This window comes from Euprymna scolopes, chromosome 33 (genome assembly GCF_053919585.1).
Source record: "Euprymna scolopes isolate OS-2025 chromosome 33, ASM5391958v1, whole genome shotgun sequence".
NCBI classification, from domain to species: Eukaryota; Metazoa; Mollusca; class Cephalopoda; order Sepiida; family Sepiolidae; genus Euprymna; species Euprymna scolopes.
Window position 1 is genome coordinate 89995034 of NC_136514.1, and position 19081 is coordinate 90014114.

Sequence of the window (19081 nt, forward strand, 5' to 3'; positions counted from 1 at the left end):
TCCAAGTTTGCATTTACAGTCGTAGCTGCCATCATTGTTTGCGCAGTATTCACCTTCTTTTGTGCAGTTATTTACGCCTTTGCATTCATCAATATCTGAAAGGAAAAAGGAAAATGTGCAAACATTTATTAAAGAAAAAAAAATGAAAAAGAAATAGCTTGGTGCATAAATAAAACGGGTAGATGGAATAAAAAACAAAACGGATGGGTGCAATAAAAAAAAGAGAACTTTGAAGTGCAAAACAGAAAAACGAAAAAGAACGAGTCTTGCAAAAGAAAAAAAAAAAACGGCATGGAAAAAAAAAAAAAATAAAGGAACAGAAAATTCAAATAAAAATGGGGCATACAAAAAAATAAAAACTGAAAACGAGGCGTGCAAAATTTTTTTTTAAAAAATGGTGCTTGAAAAAAAAGAGAGATACTCATAGCAGCATATTAGGTTGGTGCAAAAATGTTTTTTAATTAGAAAATTAACGTCAAAAAACATTTTTGCACCAACCTAATATATTCAGCGTCTAGTATTTCAATATCAACAAAGATATATTAGCACTGTAATTAGAACAAAACCTCAGGGTAACACAGCACAGCGATATCACGTTCAATACCGACTCACCCGGAATGCCACACTGAGACACATTCTGAAAGACGTTTCAATTATACCAGTCATCATAGGAGCAACTGGGCTTAGGAAAAAGAACTTTAAAAAGTACATAGCAAGCATACCCGGTGAACCAAGTGCAAGTGAAATACAAACGATTGCACTGAAAGGGACGGCTAGAATCCTGAAAAGATCTCTTGGTTGGACTCACTAAAATAGGGGTAAATGTCAGACATCTGGTTGGATGTCCCATCCCCTCGAAGAAAAAGTTTAAGGAAAATGAAAAAAAAAAAAAAAAAAAAAGAGACAAGTTCTTGTTTAGAAATGTTTTACAAGGAGCAATCCTGGATTGAAGCTCAGTCGAGCATTTTCCATGGAAATAAAGTGAAAAAACTAACATGAATTACAATGTGCGCTTTTATGGAATATTTTGAAAGAATAGTGAATATCGATTACCGATGCAAGTCTTGTTGTCAGCTGCTAAATTATATCCAGACCGACAGGAACAATAATAGCCATCACCAAGAAAATCTGTACAGAGTTGGGAACAAACTCCTTTGCTGCATTGGTTGACGTCTGCAAAGATATTTAGTTTAGGATATTAATACAAATTTTTAATACATATATCCTACTTTTTTTTTAGTCACGTTAATCGCTTTAAATACAGGAAACAAAACTCGTTATGAATTCATCAAAAATCATCTTTTATTATCTACTAGCGGGGGTACCCGGCGTTGCCCGAGTGTTTGTTTCCAGGACGGGGGGGGGGGGGTTTAAAAAATGTTATGGTAGGTAAGTAGGAAGGATCAAACCCGGAGTCATGAGTAAAAGTAGGAAAATAAAGTGTGAAAAAAAAAAAAAAAAAAAAAAACATCTGCAACGTTAACAGTTCGGCCACCAAGAAAAGTCCATTCCAGTTGTTTAGGAAAAAAAAAAAAAAAAAAAAAAAAAAAACGACTACGGTAGGTCGGCGCGAACGTGAAAATATAATGTGAATTGTCCAGCACGCTAACCACTACGCCACAGAGCACTGCAGCTTAGTTTAGTGATTTTAAATAACTTCACATGAAAGAACTACGAAGCCAAACCGGTGTTCTCTTCTCAACTGTTCCTTGTGAACGATCCCCAAACGGTGTTAAGTGGTGGCAGGGGGAGGAGGAATTTATTAGAGAGAAAATATTTTACCACTTCCATTGATCTTAACCGATTTTGGCCGTGACTTCTCAGCAGAAAAAGTATAGAAATCTAAGATTATCGAGGAATTTGAGAAATAATAAGCCTATAACACACCTCAGATATTGTTCTGCCGTTTGTGCATATTATATTTGCATGAAATATCTTGATTTTTAATCCTATTAAGGTCAAAATCCGACAGGAAAAAATGAGTTCATTTTATTTATATAGAGATTAGAGCAAACAATTTTTTGGCCCATACTAAGATGTACATTTAAAACCAAAAAATTTTTTTTTTAAGGTAGTGAACTTTGAATTGCAAATTTTGTTATTTTGAGTTAAGCGAAGTTTGGCACTTCATGAAGAGACAAACACCCGAGCAGCCTTTGATAACTGCAAATAATATAATCAATTTACTGGGACAAACACTTGATGAACGAATAATGGCATGAAATGGACCTGTTAACGAGCCACCTTGTCATGCCATTTAACTCCATTAGATTATTTTCTTTGGGGATATTTAATGTCCAATATCTCTGCTGATAAACCAAAAAATAAACCATTTTGGAAAACAAAATTCGACACGCTATTGGTGAAATATAGCTTAACTTAATGCATAGAGTTTGTGAAAATCGCACCTCTAGATAATGCCATGTGTGAATGGGCCAGGTAAATCCAAATGGCCAAAATTGTATTTCAATAATAAATGTCAAAAATTAATTTTTGGAATAAACCAAACATTTGTATAACAAAAATATTTTTCTGCGACTTAGGTTAATTTAAAGTTTTCCATCTCTAAAAAGGACCACACCATATATATATATATATATTCACTATATATATTTGAAGGTCAGCTTGGATCATGAATAAAATGCGCGATTGCTATTTTTTGATTGGTTCTTTTGTTGTCGAGCTTGGATTTCTAGGTTAAGACGCTGCAGTGAAGTGCACGGACGACATTTTGAGTATCTGATTAAATCTAACATTTGTCTTTGAAAAACTTTGTAAAAATAAATCATTCTTTGACAAATTTTTCGCTTTTCTAGCGACCACCCTGTATATTTTACATAATTAAAAATTCTATGAACATTTTTGTATTGGGGGGGGGGGGGTATAAACACCCCACGAACTAGCCAGATGATTAACACATGTTTAAGATTTTCCATTTTAAACTGGATTAAAAAAGTAGACTTTACTTTCTTTTACTGACATTGTTCCTGTTTGGATTAATTTTGTTTTCGTACATTTTAGACTTTTGGTGTTGCCTAATATCATGGAATGATATATTTTGCTCTTACGATATGAAGAAATTATGATTTATTACACAAAAGATAATATTAATTATCCAAATAATAACAAAGAAATAAAATATAATAAAAATAATTAATATTATTATAAATTATAATTAAATAAAAATACTTAAAATAATATATAATACAGGGTGACCCCCCCCTCCAAAAAAATGGGCCCCAACTAATTAGGCCCAGGTTCTTAGTGTCTTGTCTGAATAAAATTAAACTTTGGTCATAACTAGTTTATTATATTCAAAACATCACATCAAAACACAAGGGTCTTTGGCCTTTTTTTCTCCGTTCTACAGCATATGTTCTAGATGATCTAGATTTAGCTTCTTTTTTTTTGGGGGGGGGGGGGCTCAACCTGTAATAATAAAAATAATAAATTACTTAATTAAAAGGAAATAACAATAAAAGATTATATAAATATAAAAAGTATTACTTACGAATTTGAATGTAAAACGTTTTTTTTTTAGCATCTCTGGAGATTTACAAAATATGGAACAAAAAAACATTCTAAAACGTTTGTTCCAGGACCTTCTCCAGCAATAGCTATAAAAAGCGAACGATTGCAAATGATAATAACATGACGTTGGGACGCAATGAGAGGCGACCACCTATTATAACTTCGACCGAAGGAAAACACAAGAAAACTCGAGTTATTAAAATAACAGATGAACCAAATAAGATACAGAGAAAACTCATCAAAAACTGGTAAATATAGATTTTTCTGAATTATATTTGACCAAAAAGCATTTATGTCCAAAGATAAAAACAAACATTACTATAAAAAACATTTGTTCCTAATAAAAGGGAAATAACTAGAAAACAGAGTTATCTCCCTTACACTATCGATTATAAACAGCTTATTAGACATTTTGTTTTATTTACTATTTTTTATTTTGCTTTTCTTTCTCCATATTTTTTCTTCTTTTCAAATTATCTTTTTTTTTTTTTTACTCTTATTTTTCATTGATATGTTTGCCGTGTTCCATTACCCCTAGACTAGGAACAAATCCGTAATACCTACTTTTAGAAACAATATCAACCACGTTGCTAATTTTCTTTGTAGTTTGCTTGAAACAGCAACAAAAGTTAAGATACTTGCCGTAACAATTCACACCATTTCCTTTCATCCCAGGGGGGCAGGGTCCACATGGATTGGCCGGATTTGAAACATTGCAGGCAACGTTTGGATAGCAAGATGTCGTGCTACATGGCTGAACTTTTTTTTCGCAGGTACTGCCAGTGTAGCCATCATCACAGTCACAAGGCAAAATGTACATACGAGCTGAAAGAAGTCAAAAACGAAAATATAAGGCCTGCTCTTTCTATACGATATCTTTTCAGGGTGGAGAGATTTGAGATATTTGTTTCCGTTCAGATAAATTAAAAGCCAAACGAAAAAGATTTTTGTATGGAATAAAATATCTGGAAAGTAGATTTAGTCGTGTAAAACAGAAAATTAAGTTCATCAAGTGAAAAGAGAAATAGGCCACTGTGAAAGAGAAAGAGAGAGAGAGGGGGGGGCAAAAGAGAGAGAAAGAGAGAAACAGTACAGAAGCCGTGGCAAGAAAGAGATATACAAACTTTATGTGCTTTAGACTAAACGTGCAACACAGTATTAGCTACTATTATTTTCTCTACCGCTCTCCCTCGACTCAGGACTGCTCCATAATAAACAAAGTATCTGACAGCATAGACACGGCACTGTCCCTCGACACTAGCGCACAAATACATGTGTTTGGTGACTTTAATGTCCACCACAACAACTGGCTTGGATTCTCTACTCACACAGATGCAGCGGGCAGCACAACCCATAGCTTCGCTATATCTCACTCCCTATCACAAATTGTTACGTTTCCAACCCGTTTCCCTGACCAGGAAGAACAACACGCATCACTTCTAGATCTGTTTTTTACCACAGTTCCCGATGACTGCATAACGAAGGCCCACAGCCCACTCGGGAACGCTGACCATGCAGTGATAATGGTTGAAATCGCCCTAAACTCTAGACCCAAAACTGAAGAGCCAGTGCTCAAAACAACGAGATATTATAATAAGGCTGACTGGGAAGCCATCAGGGAACTAATTAGAGATGCTCCATGGAAAAATATTTTCTCTCTCCCTGCTGAACAATGTGCAAACGAGACCACTGACTGGTTCAAAACTGCAATCGAAGCGCATGTTCCCATGCGGAAATTTTATAGTAAGCCCCACTCTCCCCAATGGTTTACGTCGACTTGTGCAACTGCCATTACTCAAAAGCAGCATGCATACCGTAGGTTTAACCGACATAAGTCCAGTTCAAACAGACTGAAGTATATAGAAGCTAGAAATAACGTTAAGAAAGAAATAGCGACAGCTAAGAGAGAATTTACGGAAACCACTAAAAAGCGCATCGAAGCACAAAAACTAGGAACTCGAGACTTCTGGAAAATCTACAACAGTGTAGTAAATAATGGGCAATCAACAATTCCCCCACTAACCAACAATCACGAGGTTGTCTCCTCAGCAACCGACAAGGCTAACATGCTTGCCAGTCGGTTTGCCTCAAACTCCACACTGGACCCTTCCAACCACCCCCTACCTGACTTTCCTATGCGGACAGACGCCACACTAGACGATCTGAAAACCACCCCTGCTCAGGTGCATGCTATCATAAAAAACCTTGACACCTCAAAAGCATGTGGACCCGATCTTATCCCAGCTGTGCTATTAAAAAAGTGCTCAGCCGAAGTAGCTCCAGTTCTCTCCAAACTCTACAACAAATGTCTTAATGAAGCTTGCTTTCCGGGCTGTTGGAAAACTGCTTCTGTTGTACCAGTATTCAAGAATTCTGGCGAAAGGACAGACCCATCAAATTATCGCCCCATTAGCCTCCTCCCACTTTTTGCCAAAATATTTGAGACCATAATTAACCATGCTCTAGTCCATCATCTTACAGATGCTAAACTACTGACTGACAAACAATATGGATTTAGACGAGCCCGTTCCACAGCAGACATCCTCACTGTGATCTCTGAACGTATATACCATTCACTGGACAAAGCGGGGGAAGGCAGAGCGGTAGCTCTAGATATATCTAAGGCTTTTGAAAGGGTATGGCCTGAGGGTCTCCTCAGTAAAATCAGATCATACGGTATCACTGGTAGAATACTTAACATAATTAAATCCTTCTTAGATAAGAGAAAAATCCAGGTAGTCCTCGACGGTCGCACATCTAAACAATATGATATAAATGCGGGAGTGCCCCAGGGTTCTATCCTTGGACCTCTATTGTTCCTGATATTCATAAATGACCTCCCCGACAACATTGCCTCTGAGATGGGTATATATGCTGATGACACTACACTCTATGGCAGACACGACAGGAAGACGAATGAACACATTTCTAAAGAAATGGCAGAAACACTAGAGGAAGACCTCCAATCTGTAGTGGAATGGGGACAAAAGTGGTTGGTCGCATTCAATGCTGCCAAGACTAAACTAGTTTCATTCAATAATTACAAGAAACCCTCTCTACCACCCATAGCAATGGCCAACGACTCTTTATCTGAGAGTACGTCTCTCAAGCTCCTTGGCCTAACGTTCACAGGAAACATGAGCTGGAACAATTACATCGAGAGCATTGCCAGGGCCGCTGCAAGAAAGGTAGGCTCTCTCTACCGTGCTAGAAAACTACTAACACCCGAAAGTATCCTGTACCTCTATAAGGCCACCATTCGCCCATGTATGGAGTATTGCTGCCACATCTGGGCTGGTGCATCTGCTACTAGTCTCTCGCTCCTTGACAAGGTTCAAAAGAGAGTCGCAAACCTGATAGGCCCTGAACTGGCATCTAAGCTTCAGCCTCTGTCCCATCGACGAAATGTTGCATCCCTCTGCCTTTTCTACAAGTATTTTAGTGGTGACTGCTCTGACGAACTGCAATCACTTGTGCCCCCACGACAAACCCGACAGGCTACTAGATCCCACCCCCACACTGTAGAGGTCCCTAGATGTAAAAGATCTTTTTACTCCAATAGTTTCTTCCCCAGAACCGCAAGACTCTGGAATTCCATTCCAGGTCCCTGCTTCCCCAACAGTACTGACGTGCAGAAGTTCAAGTGTAACGTGAACCGACACCTTGCTGCCCAAATCCCTACATAGTACCCCAGTAGTTGTTGCCCCTGATAGTAGCCCCCTACACCAAAGTGGCAATTTGCCTTGTTTGGGGTGAAAATGTAATAAAAAAAAAAAAAAAAAAAAAAAAAAAAAAAAAAAAAAAAACCACAGAGAGAGAGAGAGAGAGAGAGAGAGAGAGAGAGAGAGAGAGAGAGAGAGAGAGAGAGAGAGAGGTACAGAAGCCGCGGCTGGAAAGATAAAGAAATTACAAAACTTTTTTTTCATTAAAATTTTAAGTAGATTCAAATCTGTTCACTACATTTTTTATAAATATTGAAGAAAAAGGTTTACAAATAAAAAAATGTTTAAAATGTAAAAAAAAAAAAAAGTTTCATGATTAAAATAGAAAAATGAATAAAAAAAATACAAAAACAAACAAGAAAAAAAAAAAAAAAAAAAAAAAAAAAAAAACGAAGCAATTTTTTTCAATTTGACCATAAATTCCACAACTGAAACAAAATATAACCAGAAGAAAATGGATAAAAGAAGCCAAAAAAAAAAAAAAAAAAAGAAGGTAACAAAGCAATGCAAAGTTTAAAAAATAAAAAGTAACATGGGGTGAAAATTAAAAATAAAAAAAGAAATAAGGGAAACATTAAAGGGGTAGAATAATGGGGAAAGGTTACAACAAAGGAAAAAATTATAGCAACAAGTAATGGTAAAACAAATGCATGGTAAAATTAAATGTATGGTAATAAAAGCGTGGTAAAATAAAATAAAATGATGGGATAATAACTAAGGCGCAAAATGACGGAGGAGAGAGAAAAAATTCAATCCATAAGCAGTCAAATATGGCCGGTATCAAAGCAAATAGTGTTTCACAATCCAATTAATACTTTTAATCAACCTTTCTTATTAAGCAGGTGTTTAAGTATTACAATATTTTATCTTCCCACGAATGTTTTTAAATTATTAAAACGTTAAAAGTTAAAATCCTAAAAGAATATTTAATTTACCAAAAAGTGTACGATATGAGAAACTAAATATTAAATACCAATTTCGTTAGTCATGTTAAATTTAGAAAAAATGTAATATTTCAAATTCGGAACAGAGCCGAATCAAGACGGCGGGTTTTGCTCACATAAACGGTTTTATATTCTTTTGCACTTTTCATTATTAAAGAGTCACAAATTATGAAGACCCAAAATCCGCTCGAGGATAAGGATTTTAATAAGTTATTTCAGATGTCGACTCTGCAATAATTTGTTTACATTAGACTTTAAAACGATTAATTGACAGAAGAACTTTAACAAATGTGTCTTATCTGAACACTCCCATTACAGTTTCATCTTATCCATTAAAATCTGAAATTCGTGAAGTTTTTTTTATAGATTTGAATACTTGTGCAATGCTAACATTTTTATTTTTTTTTTTTTTTACAGTGATCACCACTTACCAAGGCCCGGGAGCCACTCAGGGATAAGGGTTATTGCAAGTACATTACGTTAGTGTGGAGATTTGATGAAGTGCTTACTTAAGGGCGCAGTTCATTAGGAATTTGTTAACGTTGGACTTGAAGACATCCAAGTTGTAGTCCGGTGGGAAGCAGGCAGACGGAACAGAGTTCCACAGGCATACAGTTCTAAGAAAGAAGCTTTGTTCCTGGAATCCGCGTTTTGATTTTTTACTGCTAACTTTAAGCTGGACCTTTTTCTAGTTTGTCACGGAAGCCACTCATATGACTGATTTGATTCAGATGTTGCTAATGTATGAACCCACTTAACCGACCACTTTTAATCAACAAATTGAAAATACAGGGCGAGTCATGAGAAATGGGTGCTTTTAGAAAGCTCCTCGCTCTCATTGACCAAGGGATAAAGAGTGGGGGAAGTAATTTTACGCTTCTAAATATTCCATAATGGCATAGTTTATAAATTTTTTTTTTTTTTTTTTTTTTTTTTTTTACACGGTGATCACCACTTATCAAAGCCCGGAAGCCACTCAGGGATAAGGGTTATTGCAAGTACATTACGTTAGTGTGGAGATTTGCTGAAGTGTTTAATTAAGGGGGCGATTCATTAGGAATTTGTTAACATTGGACTTGAAGACATCCAAGTTGTAGTCCGGAGGGAAGCAGGCAGACGGAACAGAGTTCCACAGGCGTGCAGTTCTAAGAAAGAAGCTTTGTTCATGGAATCCGCGTTTTGATTTAGGCACAGATATAGAGTGGGGGAAATTTTTCACAGTGGATTCAGCTAGACGGGTGTTTTTCGTGAAAGATTGGCGAGGGGGGACCAGAGATTGGAGTTCAGACGTAAAATTTGGTATATAGGGTATTCAGACATATGGAAAACTAATTGGTTTTCATAAAAAAAAAAAAAAAAAAAAGGGGGGGGGGGCTACTAAGGGATAAAAATTGAAAAGTTGGTACCCAGAGGGGGGTGTGAATGTTTATGTACATTATAAAATTTTTGTTGAAATATTCATTTTTTTTATTTTTTAAACATCCGTTTTCTGTGACTCACCATGTATAAGCAAGTTACATTTCTACTAGAAGAATTAAGTTAACGTGTTTGAAGTGATGTCATGTACTTGAAACAATTTTTTTTTTTCTTATCTCAAACATTTCTAAAAGAAACTGACTTTTTTTTTTTCCACCATGGTTGTCCAATGTACATAGACATGACAGCACTCACCACAAACACATTAGTCCATTCACAATCTATATATCTAAAAGTGCATGCAAAGACACTTCTCAACCTATATACACAACAAATTTTTAATCTACAGACTTGAAATTTGGTATATAGGGTATTCAGACATGTGGAAACCTAATTGGTTTTCATTAAAAAAAAAAAAAAAAGAAATAAAAAAGGGCTACTAAGGGATCAAAATTGAAAAGTTGGTACCCGGGGGGGGGGTGATCAGATTTTTATCCGTTCCTCAACCGTTTTACAAATGTGCATGCATGAATCGTTCCAGATTCAAAATAAGTAGGTTTTAAAACGTCTTTTAAAGCTCGTGTCAAGCTGGCTTAAATGGTTATTGTACTTGACTCACTGTCTATAGGTTTTGGTTTCGATCTTAGCTCGAATATTTTTTTTTTTTTTTTTCTTTTTTTTTTTTTACTTACAAAAAGTGGACCGTTTTAAAAGCACATTATACTCACATGCACATGTCTAAATTTCTTTTTTTTTTTACTTCATTTTTTTTTTTTTTTTTTTTTTCAAAAAAATTTAACGTTACGTTTAATACCTACGGTATTTCTGTTTATAAGACCTAAAACTGGAAATCTTTAAGATCAGGAACAGAATCAAACTGAATACCGTTTGCTGTAAACGGAGTCTCGGATTTTTCTGGTTTGCTGAAAATGTTCTAAAAGATTTGTAATAGTTTATGAATTTTCGAATGAGTAAATGCGGTATTATGGTAAGATATTTTTAGTGAAGAATAGGATAGACAATTTAGTATCGGAGACCAAGGATGACCAATGACATCCATTATGTCCTCACTTTTGAATGGCCTTGTGCCTAATTTGTTCATAATGTATTTTTATATTTTGTGCAAATAAATATTTCAATGTTGAATGGTAATGGTTATTACTAGGGCTATGACAAGAGAATATTCTTTTGTTTTGACTCTCGAGTATATATCCGACACAGTTAATGAATTGAGAACCACATCATTCTATCTAAAAACATAAGATATTAATTGATATATACTCGAGAGTCAAAATAATGAAAAGAATATTCTCTTGTCATAGCCCTAGATATGACACAACAGGTCACTGTATATCTTATTATGTAGATATTTCACCAAGGAATAGAAAGATTTTTAAAAATTGATATACTGAGATGATTTTTGCATGGTTTGTAATTAATATCACCTGCAAAAAAAAACTAATGCAAACCGAAAGGATTAGTGTAGATTCCATCTTTTGTGAGAAATCTCCGGGGGTCAGTGTGACATTGGTGAAGCACCCAACGTAAATTTGTGCAACTTTAGCAATAACAGGGAAAGGGTTCCACACACAAACAAAAAAAAAGTTAACTTTACGTAAGTGGTAGAGGGGATAATGCAGAGGAGTAAAATATAAAATGTGTCATGCATACCTGTAGAATTGGCACCTTAAAGAGAAACAGACAATACAAATTTGAGATTCATCTTTGCACGAGGAATTAGTCGTTTTGGGATAAAAAAAAAAAAAAAAAGTAAAAAAAAAAAAAAGTAAAAAAAAAAAAACGTAACAGATGATACGTGAAAATGTAGACTCATCATCAAAAAAAAAAAAAAAAAAAAAAAAAAAAAAACGTAACAGATGATATGTGAAAATGTAGACTCATCAAAAAAAAAAAAAAAAAAAAAAACGTAACAGATGATACGTGAAAATGTAGACTCATCATCAAAAAAAAAAAAAAAAAAAAAAAAAAAAAAGTAAAAAAAAAAAGTAAAAAAAAAAAAAAAAAAAAAAAAAAACGTAACAGATGATACGTGAAAATGTAGACTCATCATCAAAAAAAAAAAAAAAAAGTAAAAAAAAAAAACGTAACAGATGATACGTGAAAATGTAGACTCATCATCAAAAAAAAAAAAAAAAAAAAAAAAAAAAAAAAAACGTAACAGATGATACGTGAAAATGTAGACTCATCATCAAAAAAAAAAAAAAAAAAAAAAACGTAACAGATGATACGTGAAAATGTAGACTCATCATCAAAAAAAAAAAAAAAAAAAGTAAAAAAAAAAAAACGTAACAGATGATACGTGAAAATGTAGACTCATCATCAAAAAAAAAAAAAAAAAAAGTAAAAAAAAAAAAACGTAACAGATGATACGTGAAAATGTAGACTCATCATCAAAAAAAAAAAAAAAAAAAAAAAAAAAAAAAAACGTAACAGATGATACGTGAAAATGTAGACTCATCATCAAAAAAAAAAAAAAAAAAAAAAAAAAAAAAAAAAACGTAACAGATGATACGTGAAAATGTAGACTCATCATCAAAAAAAAAAAAAAAAAGTAAAAAAAAAAAGTAAAAAAAAAAAAAACGTAACAGATGATACGTGAAAATGTAGACTCATCAAAAAAAAAAAAAAAAAAAGTAAAAAAAAAAAGTAAAAAAAAAAAAACGTAACAGATGATACGTGAAAATGTAGACTCATCATCATCAAAAAAAAAAAAAAAAGTAAAAAAAAAAAACGTAACAGATGATACGTGAAAATGTAGACTCATCAAAAAAAAAAAAAAAAGTAAAAAAAAAAAGTAAAAAAAAAAAACGTAACAGATGGTACGTGAAAATGTAGACTCATCATCAAAAAAAAAAAAAAAAAAAAAAAAAAAAAAAAAAAAAAAAAAAAAAAAAAAAAAAAAAGTAAAAAAAAAAAACGTAACATGATACGTGAAAATGTAGACTCATCATAAAAAAAAAAAAAAAAGTAAAAAAAAAAAGTAAAAAAAAAAAAACGTAACAGATGATACGTGAAAATGTAGACTCATCATCAAAAAAAAAAAAAAAAAAAAAAAAGGAGGTAGAGAAAGAGGTTTGACATAACATATCGATCATCTATGAAAAGGTCCCCTAAGATACACCTGCATTTATATTAGTTTGTTTAGGACAATCTGGATACTTGTTTTATTTAATAATGTTAAGTATTCGTCCAATAATACCATAGGATCCGATTTTCATGAGAAGACCATCATGCTATACCCTGTCAAAAGCCTTAGAAATATCTAGGCTACTGTCCATCCCTCCCCTGCCTTATCCAGTGCATGGTATATACGTTCAGAGATTAAAGTTAGAATATCTACAGTAGAACGGGTTTGCCTAAATCCATATTGGTGGTCGCACAGAAGTCTAGCATCTGTAAGGTAGTGGACTAGAGCTCGATTAATTATGGATGCAAATATTTTGGCAAAAGGAGGAGGCTAATGGGGCGATAATTTAATGGGTTAGTTCTTTTGCCAGAATTCTTGTAAACTGGTATCACGGAAACAGTTTTCCAGCAGTCAGGAAAGCATGATTCGTTAAGGCATTTGTTGAAGAGTTTGGAGGGAACTGGAGCAACCTCAGCAGAGCATTTTTTGATAGTACAGCCTGGATGAGATCAGATCCACATGCTTTTGAGGTGTCTAGGGTTTTTTTATATGATATCATGTACTTGAGAAGGAGTGATTTTCAGATTATCTAGTGTGGTTTCTGTCTGCAAAGAAAAATCAGGGAGATAGTGGGTCCAAAATAGAGGTTGAGACAAATTGAAGGACAAGCATGTTAGCTTGCTCGGTTGTGTTTTCGCTGTTACGTCTGCTTTCTCATTTCTATGAATGCAAACATGACTGTCTCATCATTTCATTTTACTCAGCTTCTTTTTATAGATGAGGATGATCTAATTTAAGTTCATGGTGATTAAAAGCTTCTCCATATTTCTGTTCTTCAGTGGTGAGAGTTAGAGTAAAGAAGTCATGAAAAGACGATTTTAACATTCTATGAGTTTTAGAGCCAAGTATATGGTTGCACTGGAAATTGATGTTTGGTTGTGTAGACTATTATTCATTTTTGTCTTGTTTAGGATAGCAGTGAGAGAGAGAGAGAGAGTATATATGTCAGCAAAAGAGAGAGAGTGGGGAGGCAGAAGGAGGCAAGAGAGGGGAGGCAGAAGGAGGCAAGAGAGGGGAGGCAGAAGGAGGCAAGAGAGGGGAGGCAGAAGGAGGCAAGAGAGGGGAGGCAGAAGGAGGCAAGAGAGGGGAGGCAGAAGGAGGCAAGAGAGGGGAGGCAGAAGGAGGCAAGAGAGGGGAGGCAGAAGGAGGCAAGAGAGGGGAGGCAAGAGAGAGAGAGAGGGGAGGCAAGAGAGAGAGAGAGAGAGGGGAGGCAAGAGAGAGAGAGAGAGAGGGGAGGCAAGAGAGAGAGAGAGAGAGGGGAGGCAAGAGAGAAAGAGAGACGTAACAGTTTCTGTTTACACATCGACGTCCAAAATAAAAAAAAAAATGCATAAACACGTTTGTGCACACACTATCCTGAAGAAAAACAAATTTTATTTTGGACCAATCAAAGAACTTCCTGATTTTATTCAAAGTTGTGTTTCCGGAAGCCACCTAAATCCTTTTAAAAAAACAGATTTTTCTTCAATATACTAGTGGAACCCAGTTGACGTGAATCTACAGATCTGTGTCGCTGGGTGCTCATCTCTGTAACATTTCTCCACTCGCAAACACAAACATTAGCGAACGCACAGACACCCACAACTCATTGACTCATCGTCTGGCAATCTGTTGAATTCATTGAAATATTACCAACCTTTATCACTGAACTTCTTTTCTAATACAAAATTAAATGAACATCGATTCATATAAACAACTTTCAAGGAATTATAGTTGATATAAATGAGCAGAGAATTTCTAAGGTTTTCCTGAACTTTGTAAAGCAAGGCTTTTAGTTAATCGACTCGGACTTCCTTAATGCCTCAGCTAATGAATCCGCATTGTTTTTTTTTGTTTTTACAAAAGCTCTAAAATATTCAAACATTCTATGTTTTTTCTATTGCTGCAAGCTTCCATTTGAAACATGTATGAAATATTTTTGTGGATACATATGCCTTCTGAATTTGTTGTTTTGTTTACTGCATAACATGTCTCTCGTTTTTCTCACATTTGATTATAAAACCCGAAAATATTTCCACTAAAAATATTTCTCAAAATCCGGCTTATCCCCAAAATAATTCTCCCATTATAGAATCAGCACACTTTTGCCAATGCAAAACAAGTGTATTTATGTCAGTAACGCAAAAATCTTGTGTTCCGGTGGCGATGAAGTTGCTGGAGACATTTTTGATATCGCTTAGGTTTTTGAAGCATTTCTCACACAAAGTTGTTGAGATGCTTGAAAAAGTGATAGTCGATAGGGGTGGAGAGTATGGTGGATGAGGCAGGATTTCGTAGCCCAATTCAGGATCAGTTTAGCAACGCTATCATGGTGCTATATGAGCACACTCGAGCAATAGTCAGGTCGTCAGATGGGAATAGTGGTGGGACGATTAATCGGAATCGTTAATCGTAAGAATCGTGTATTTTGGGAGGTATCGGAATCGCATCGTTAAAAAATACCTTAATTTTCCGATTCCTTCATTACGATTCTTTTAGTCTGATGTTGAAAAAAAGAAAAAAATTTCCTGATATTTCTAACCGCAAGAGAGAAATAAAAAGAAACCAAAGAAATTCATTATTAACAGGGCAATGCTTAGTGCCCCTCCCTTACAAGGTTCATTCATTCAGATCTATTGTAATCAAAACTACAAAAGAGTTAGCTTGAAAAGAAGTATGCAGGGCTCTACATTGCAAGTAAAAATAAAAAAAAAACGCTTATCTTTTTGGCGATTGTTTTTTTTTTACTGACAAATCTTCTAATACTGAATGAAAATGCTTTTTCAACTTATATTTTCTTAAAATAAAACGAGCAAAGTCAAATTATTTAAACAGTAAAAAGGTTTAATAGAACAATATACTTTTTTTTCTTTTTTTAAAAGAAGGCTTTTGAAAGAAATATCTCTAAAATGAAATTGATCACGTTGTATTATTTCGCAAAATTTTGACAGTAGTCGGTTTCTTTTGAAGTTTAAAAAAAATCGACCCCATACCTATCTCTTCCAGACCTAAAGTTATTAAATAACCCCTTCGTTAATTTAAGGGTAATTAATTCAATTCAGTCAAGTTTTTTTTTTGTTAATTTCATTGAAATAAAATCCATTATTTTTTTTTTTCTCCAGAAAGATAAAACCCTGAATTTGATTATATTAAAAGCAGAATAATATAATCTTTTTTCTAGAATTTTAAATTGAAAATTAAAAGTGTTTTGCGCAGTTTTTTGCCGAACGAAAAAGAAATTAATATATATATTTTTAAAAAGTTTTGTAATCAATTAATTTTTATGTCTAAATAATATTTACGATTAATTAAATAATTTCATTTTAAAAAGTATTTATAAATAGAATTTTACTAAGGACTTATAGTTTAGCAATATTGAACCGCATCAACCATGTGTGAATTGAACACAGTCAACCAAAAAAAAAATTCAAAAGAAAATGCGGGTTTGTATTACTGTACACATAGATTCGAAAAAGTTGCCAAAAAACAAATATATAACAAATAAATGTTATCAAAGGCAAGATAAGTTATTTTTCTACCTAACTGGATATATTTTTCGGGTTTTTATTCAATGTAACATGTTTATTCAGTTCGAAAAGCATACAGTGTTTACCGATGTATTGGAAAATTCAAAATGGCGCCCGACACTCTCTTTAACACGGTAAGTTCAGGAAAAGATGTTATAAATAATAAACTATACAAAATACTGCTAGAAACTCGCTCAATATATGTTACCGTGACATATTTTGACATATATTCGGTGTTTTTTTAATAGTATTTTGTCTAGTTTATTATTTATAACACCTTTTCCCGAACTTACCATGTTAAAGAGAGTGTCGGGCGCCATTTTGAATTTTCCAATACATCGGTAAACACTGCATGTTTTTCGAGCTGAATAAACATGTTACATTGAATAAAAACAAAATAAATTACCCAGTTTGGTAGAAAAGTAACTTATCTTGCCTTTGATAATATTTGATTGTTATATATTTGTTTTTTGACAACTTTTTCGAATCTATGTGTACAGTAATACAAACCCGAAAATGCATATTTGCATTTCATTATGTAAACTTTTATACATTGGTTTCAAAAATTAAATTCTATAAGTTTTTTTTGTTGACTACCGGTTGGTACAATTTACCGCCCCATCCCTTTATATTTTTTTCTTTTTGTCTTTTTTAGCAGATTATTTTCAATTAATTATCCAAATAAGTGACTAGCTTTAAAACAAAATTTAATAGTAAATTATTTGTTTACAGATAAACTGAATTTTCTAATATGGCCCAAAGTCCAAAAAAAAAAGTCTTTTTGAAGATGATGAGTTGAAAGCCATTTGCAAAGTCTGTCAAATTAAAATATCGCGAGGAATAAAACCATCTAACATGACCACAACCAACATGAAGCATCCAAATAAATTGGAGGAGCAAAATAAAAAAGAAAAGGAACAAAAAATTACCAACTAGTCACTCAGAGCAGTTTTATTAGTGAGGGTCGAAATCGCAGTGTCTTTTTTTTTTTTTTTTTGCCTACGTCACCATCTAGGTGTCACCATTTTTTTTAACCCTCCTTAACTTCAAAGAGTAAATACAATATATACAACTAAAAAAATAATTTTTAAAAATGCTGATTCCATTCATGAAAAATTCTTTTAACTAAAAATTAAAACTTAGGTAAAGATAGCTGACTGACAGCAACAGGAGCACTGGTTAACTACTGAACCACGTGGAAAGGTGTAGGGGGGGGGGGAGGAAAAAAAAGGAAATTAAATGATGATAATAAATTATGATAACCGTCTTTGAAAGGCACTAAACTCCTAAAATTTACTTCTTTAAAATTTTAGGCGGCACTCCCCGGCGATTTTAAAGCACTCTCTCTCTCTCAAAAAAAAAAAAAAAAAAGATTTAATTTTTAAGTTTGGGAAAGATATATTTATTATAACCAAATTCCTGTATGAAGACTGGATCTACTTTATTGGACGTTAATTTGTGAGATAAGTAATTTTTCAATGTTTAATATGTTTTAAAAGTTTCAATTATCAATTAAATTTTTTTTAATTGCATTTATTTTTCAATTTATTTAAAAAAAAAAAACAGGGTTTTAAATGTATTTTTCAAGGTAACAAGCTTCGAAAGAAGTCTAAAAAAAAAAAAAAATCACTTAATTTTTAATTTCGACAACCCTGAGAATTTAATTATTAAAAAAATATTGAAATGTGACATTTTTTATTTAACATTTCTATTAGTTCAATGAATTTTCTTTCAATAATTTATTTCACTCAACAAACTTCACCATTTTTTTTTTTTTTTTTTTTTATCTTTTTCTGTAATTTTGGTAATTATGTTTGCTCAATTTTATCTAGTATTTCATTTGTTTTTTATAGTGGTATCATTTTTATATGTGTTCATACCCTATTTCAAAATTAGTTTGGCTAAACTTATTCTTCACGTTAGAAACAACGTGTAAAAGCAATGAAAAAGTAAGAAAAAAGTAAGAAAAAATAATAGGTGTTAACTACTCCTTGTGAATTATGGAGGTCTGAAGAACTGCCGTCACAAATACAACTATCAATAGCTAAACAAAAAATCGTTTTTGAAATTCCTTTAATTGTAACTTTTCGCTATACCTACCTTTTGGTATAAAACACAAAAACTTTCGATTAATGGTATTTCTCATATATGGTCGTTAACTTTGGAAAGGTTATTTTGTATCTACGGCGCCATGTCACGTGGTATATTGTTTTTTTTTTTTCATTATGCACGTTCATTTATAAATTATTAAATCAAATATTTATCTTTTTTATATTTAATTAGTATATATTTTCTTTTTCTTCCGCTATATTTCTTTTTATTTAATTCATTAAATCTGTTAATTATGAGGACCAAAATAATGAATCGTGTGTATTTATTCTCTAATTTTCTTGTTTTTGTTCTGTTATATAAATTCTATTTTATTTGTTTTTTCTCTGAAGGATAAATTCTATTTTCTTTGAGTTTTTTTTTTTTTCTGTATTCCAATTAAGTAAAATAAATTTTCTCTAAAATAAATTTTGCTAATTTTTCCGTTTAGTTTACTATATAATAATTTTATTTAAACCAAAACACGACGGTGTAGACATAAAATATCTCTTCCAAAGTTAGGGAACATATTTGGGAACTACCGACCATAAGTATAAAACTACCTGGTATATTTCAAAACAATAAATTCCCTAGGAATCGGAATCGTACTTGGTATCGGAATCGTTAATCAATATTTTCCTGGAATCGGAATCGTATAAAAATTAG

General features: G+C 33.2%; 1 protein-coding gene across 1 annotated transcript in view; it reads right to left on the bottom strand.

Moving 5' to 3' along the window:
- Nucleotides 1-19081, bottom strand: part of LOC145258346 (uncharacterized) — a gene marked incomplete in the record, with an annotated part of 299186 nt that overhangs the window by 27587 nt on the left and 252518 nt on the right. The window contains 4 exon segments of the mRNA XM_080116539.1: nucleotides 1-95; nucleotides 1054-1173; nucleotides 4174-4356; nucleotides 11285-11299. The exon segment at nucleotides 1-95 is cut by the window's left edge and continues 31 nt beyond it. Of these exon segments, the coding sequence (XP_079972665.1) occupies nucleotides 1-95; nucleotides 1054-1173; nucleotides 4174-4356; nucleotides 11285-11299 (413 nt within the window).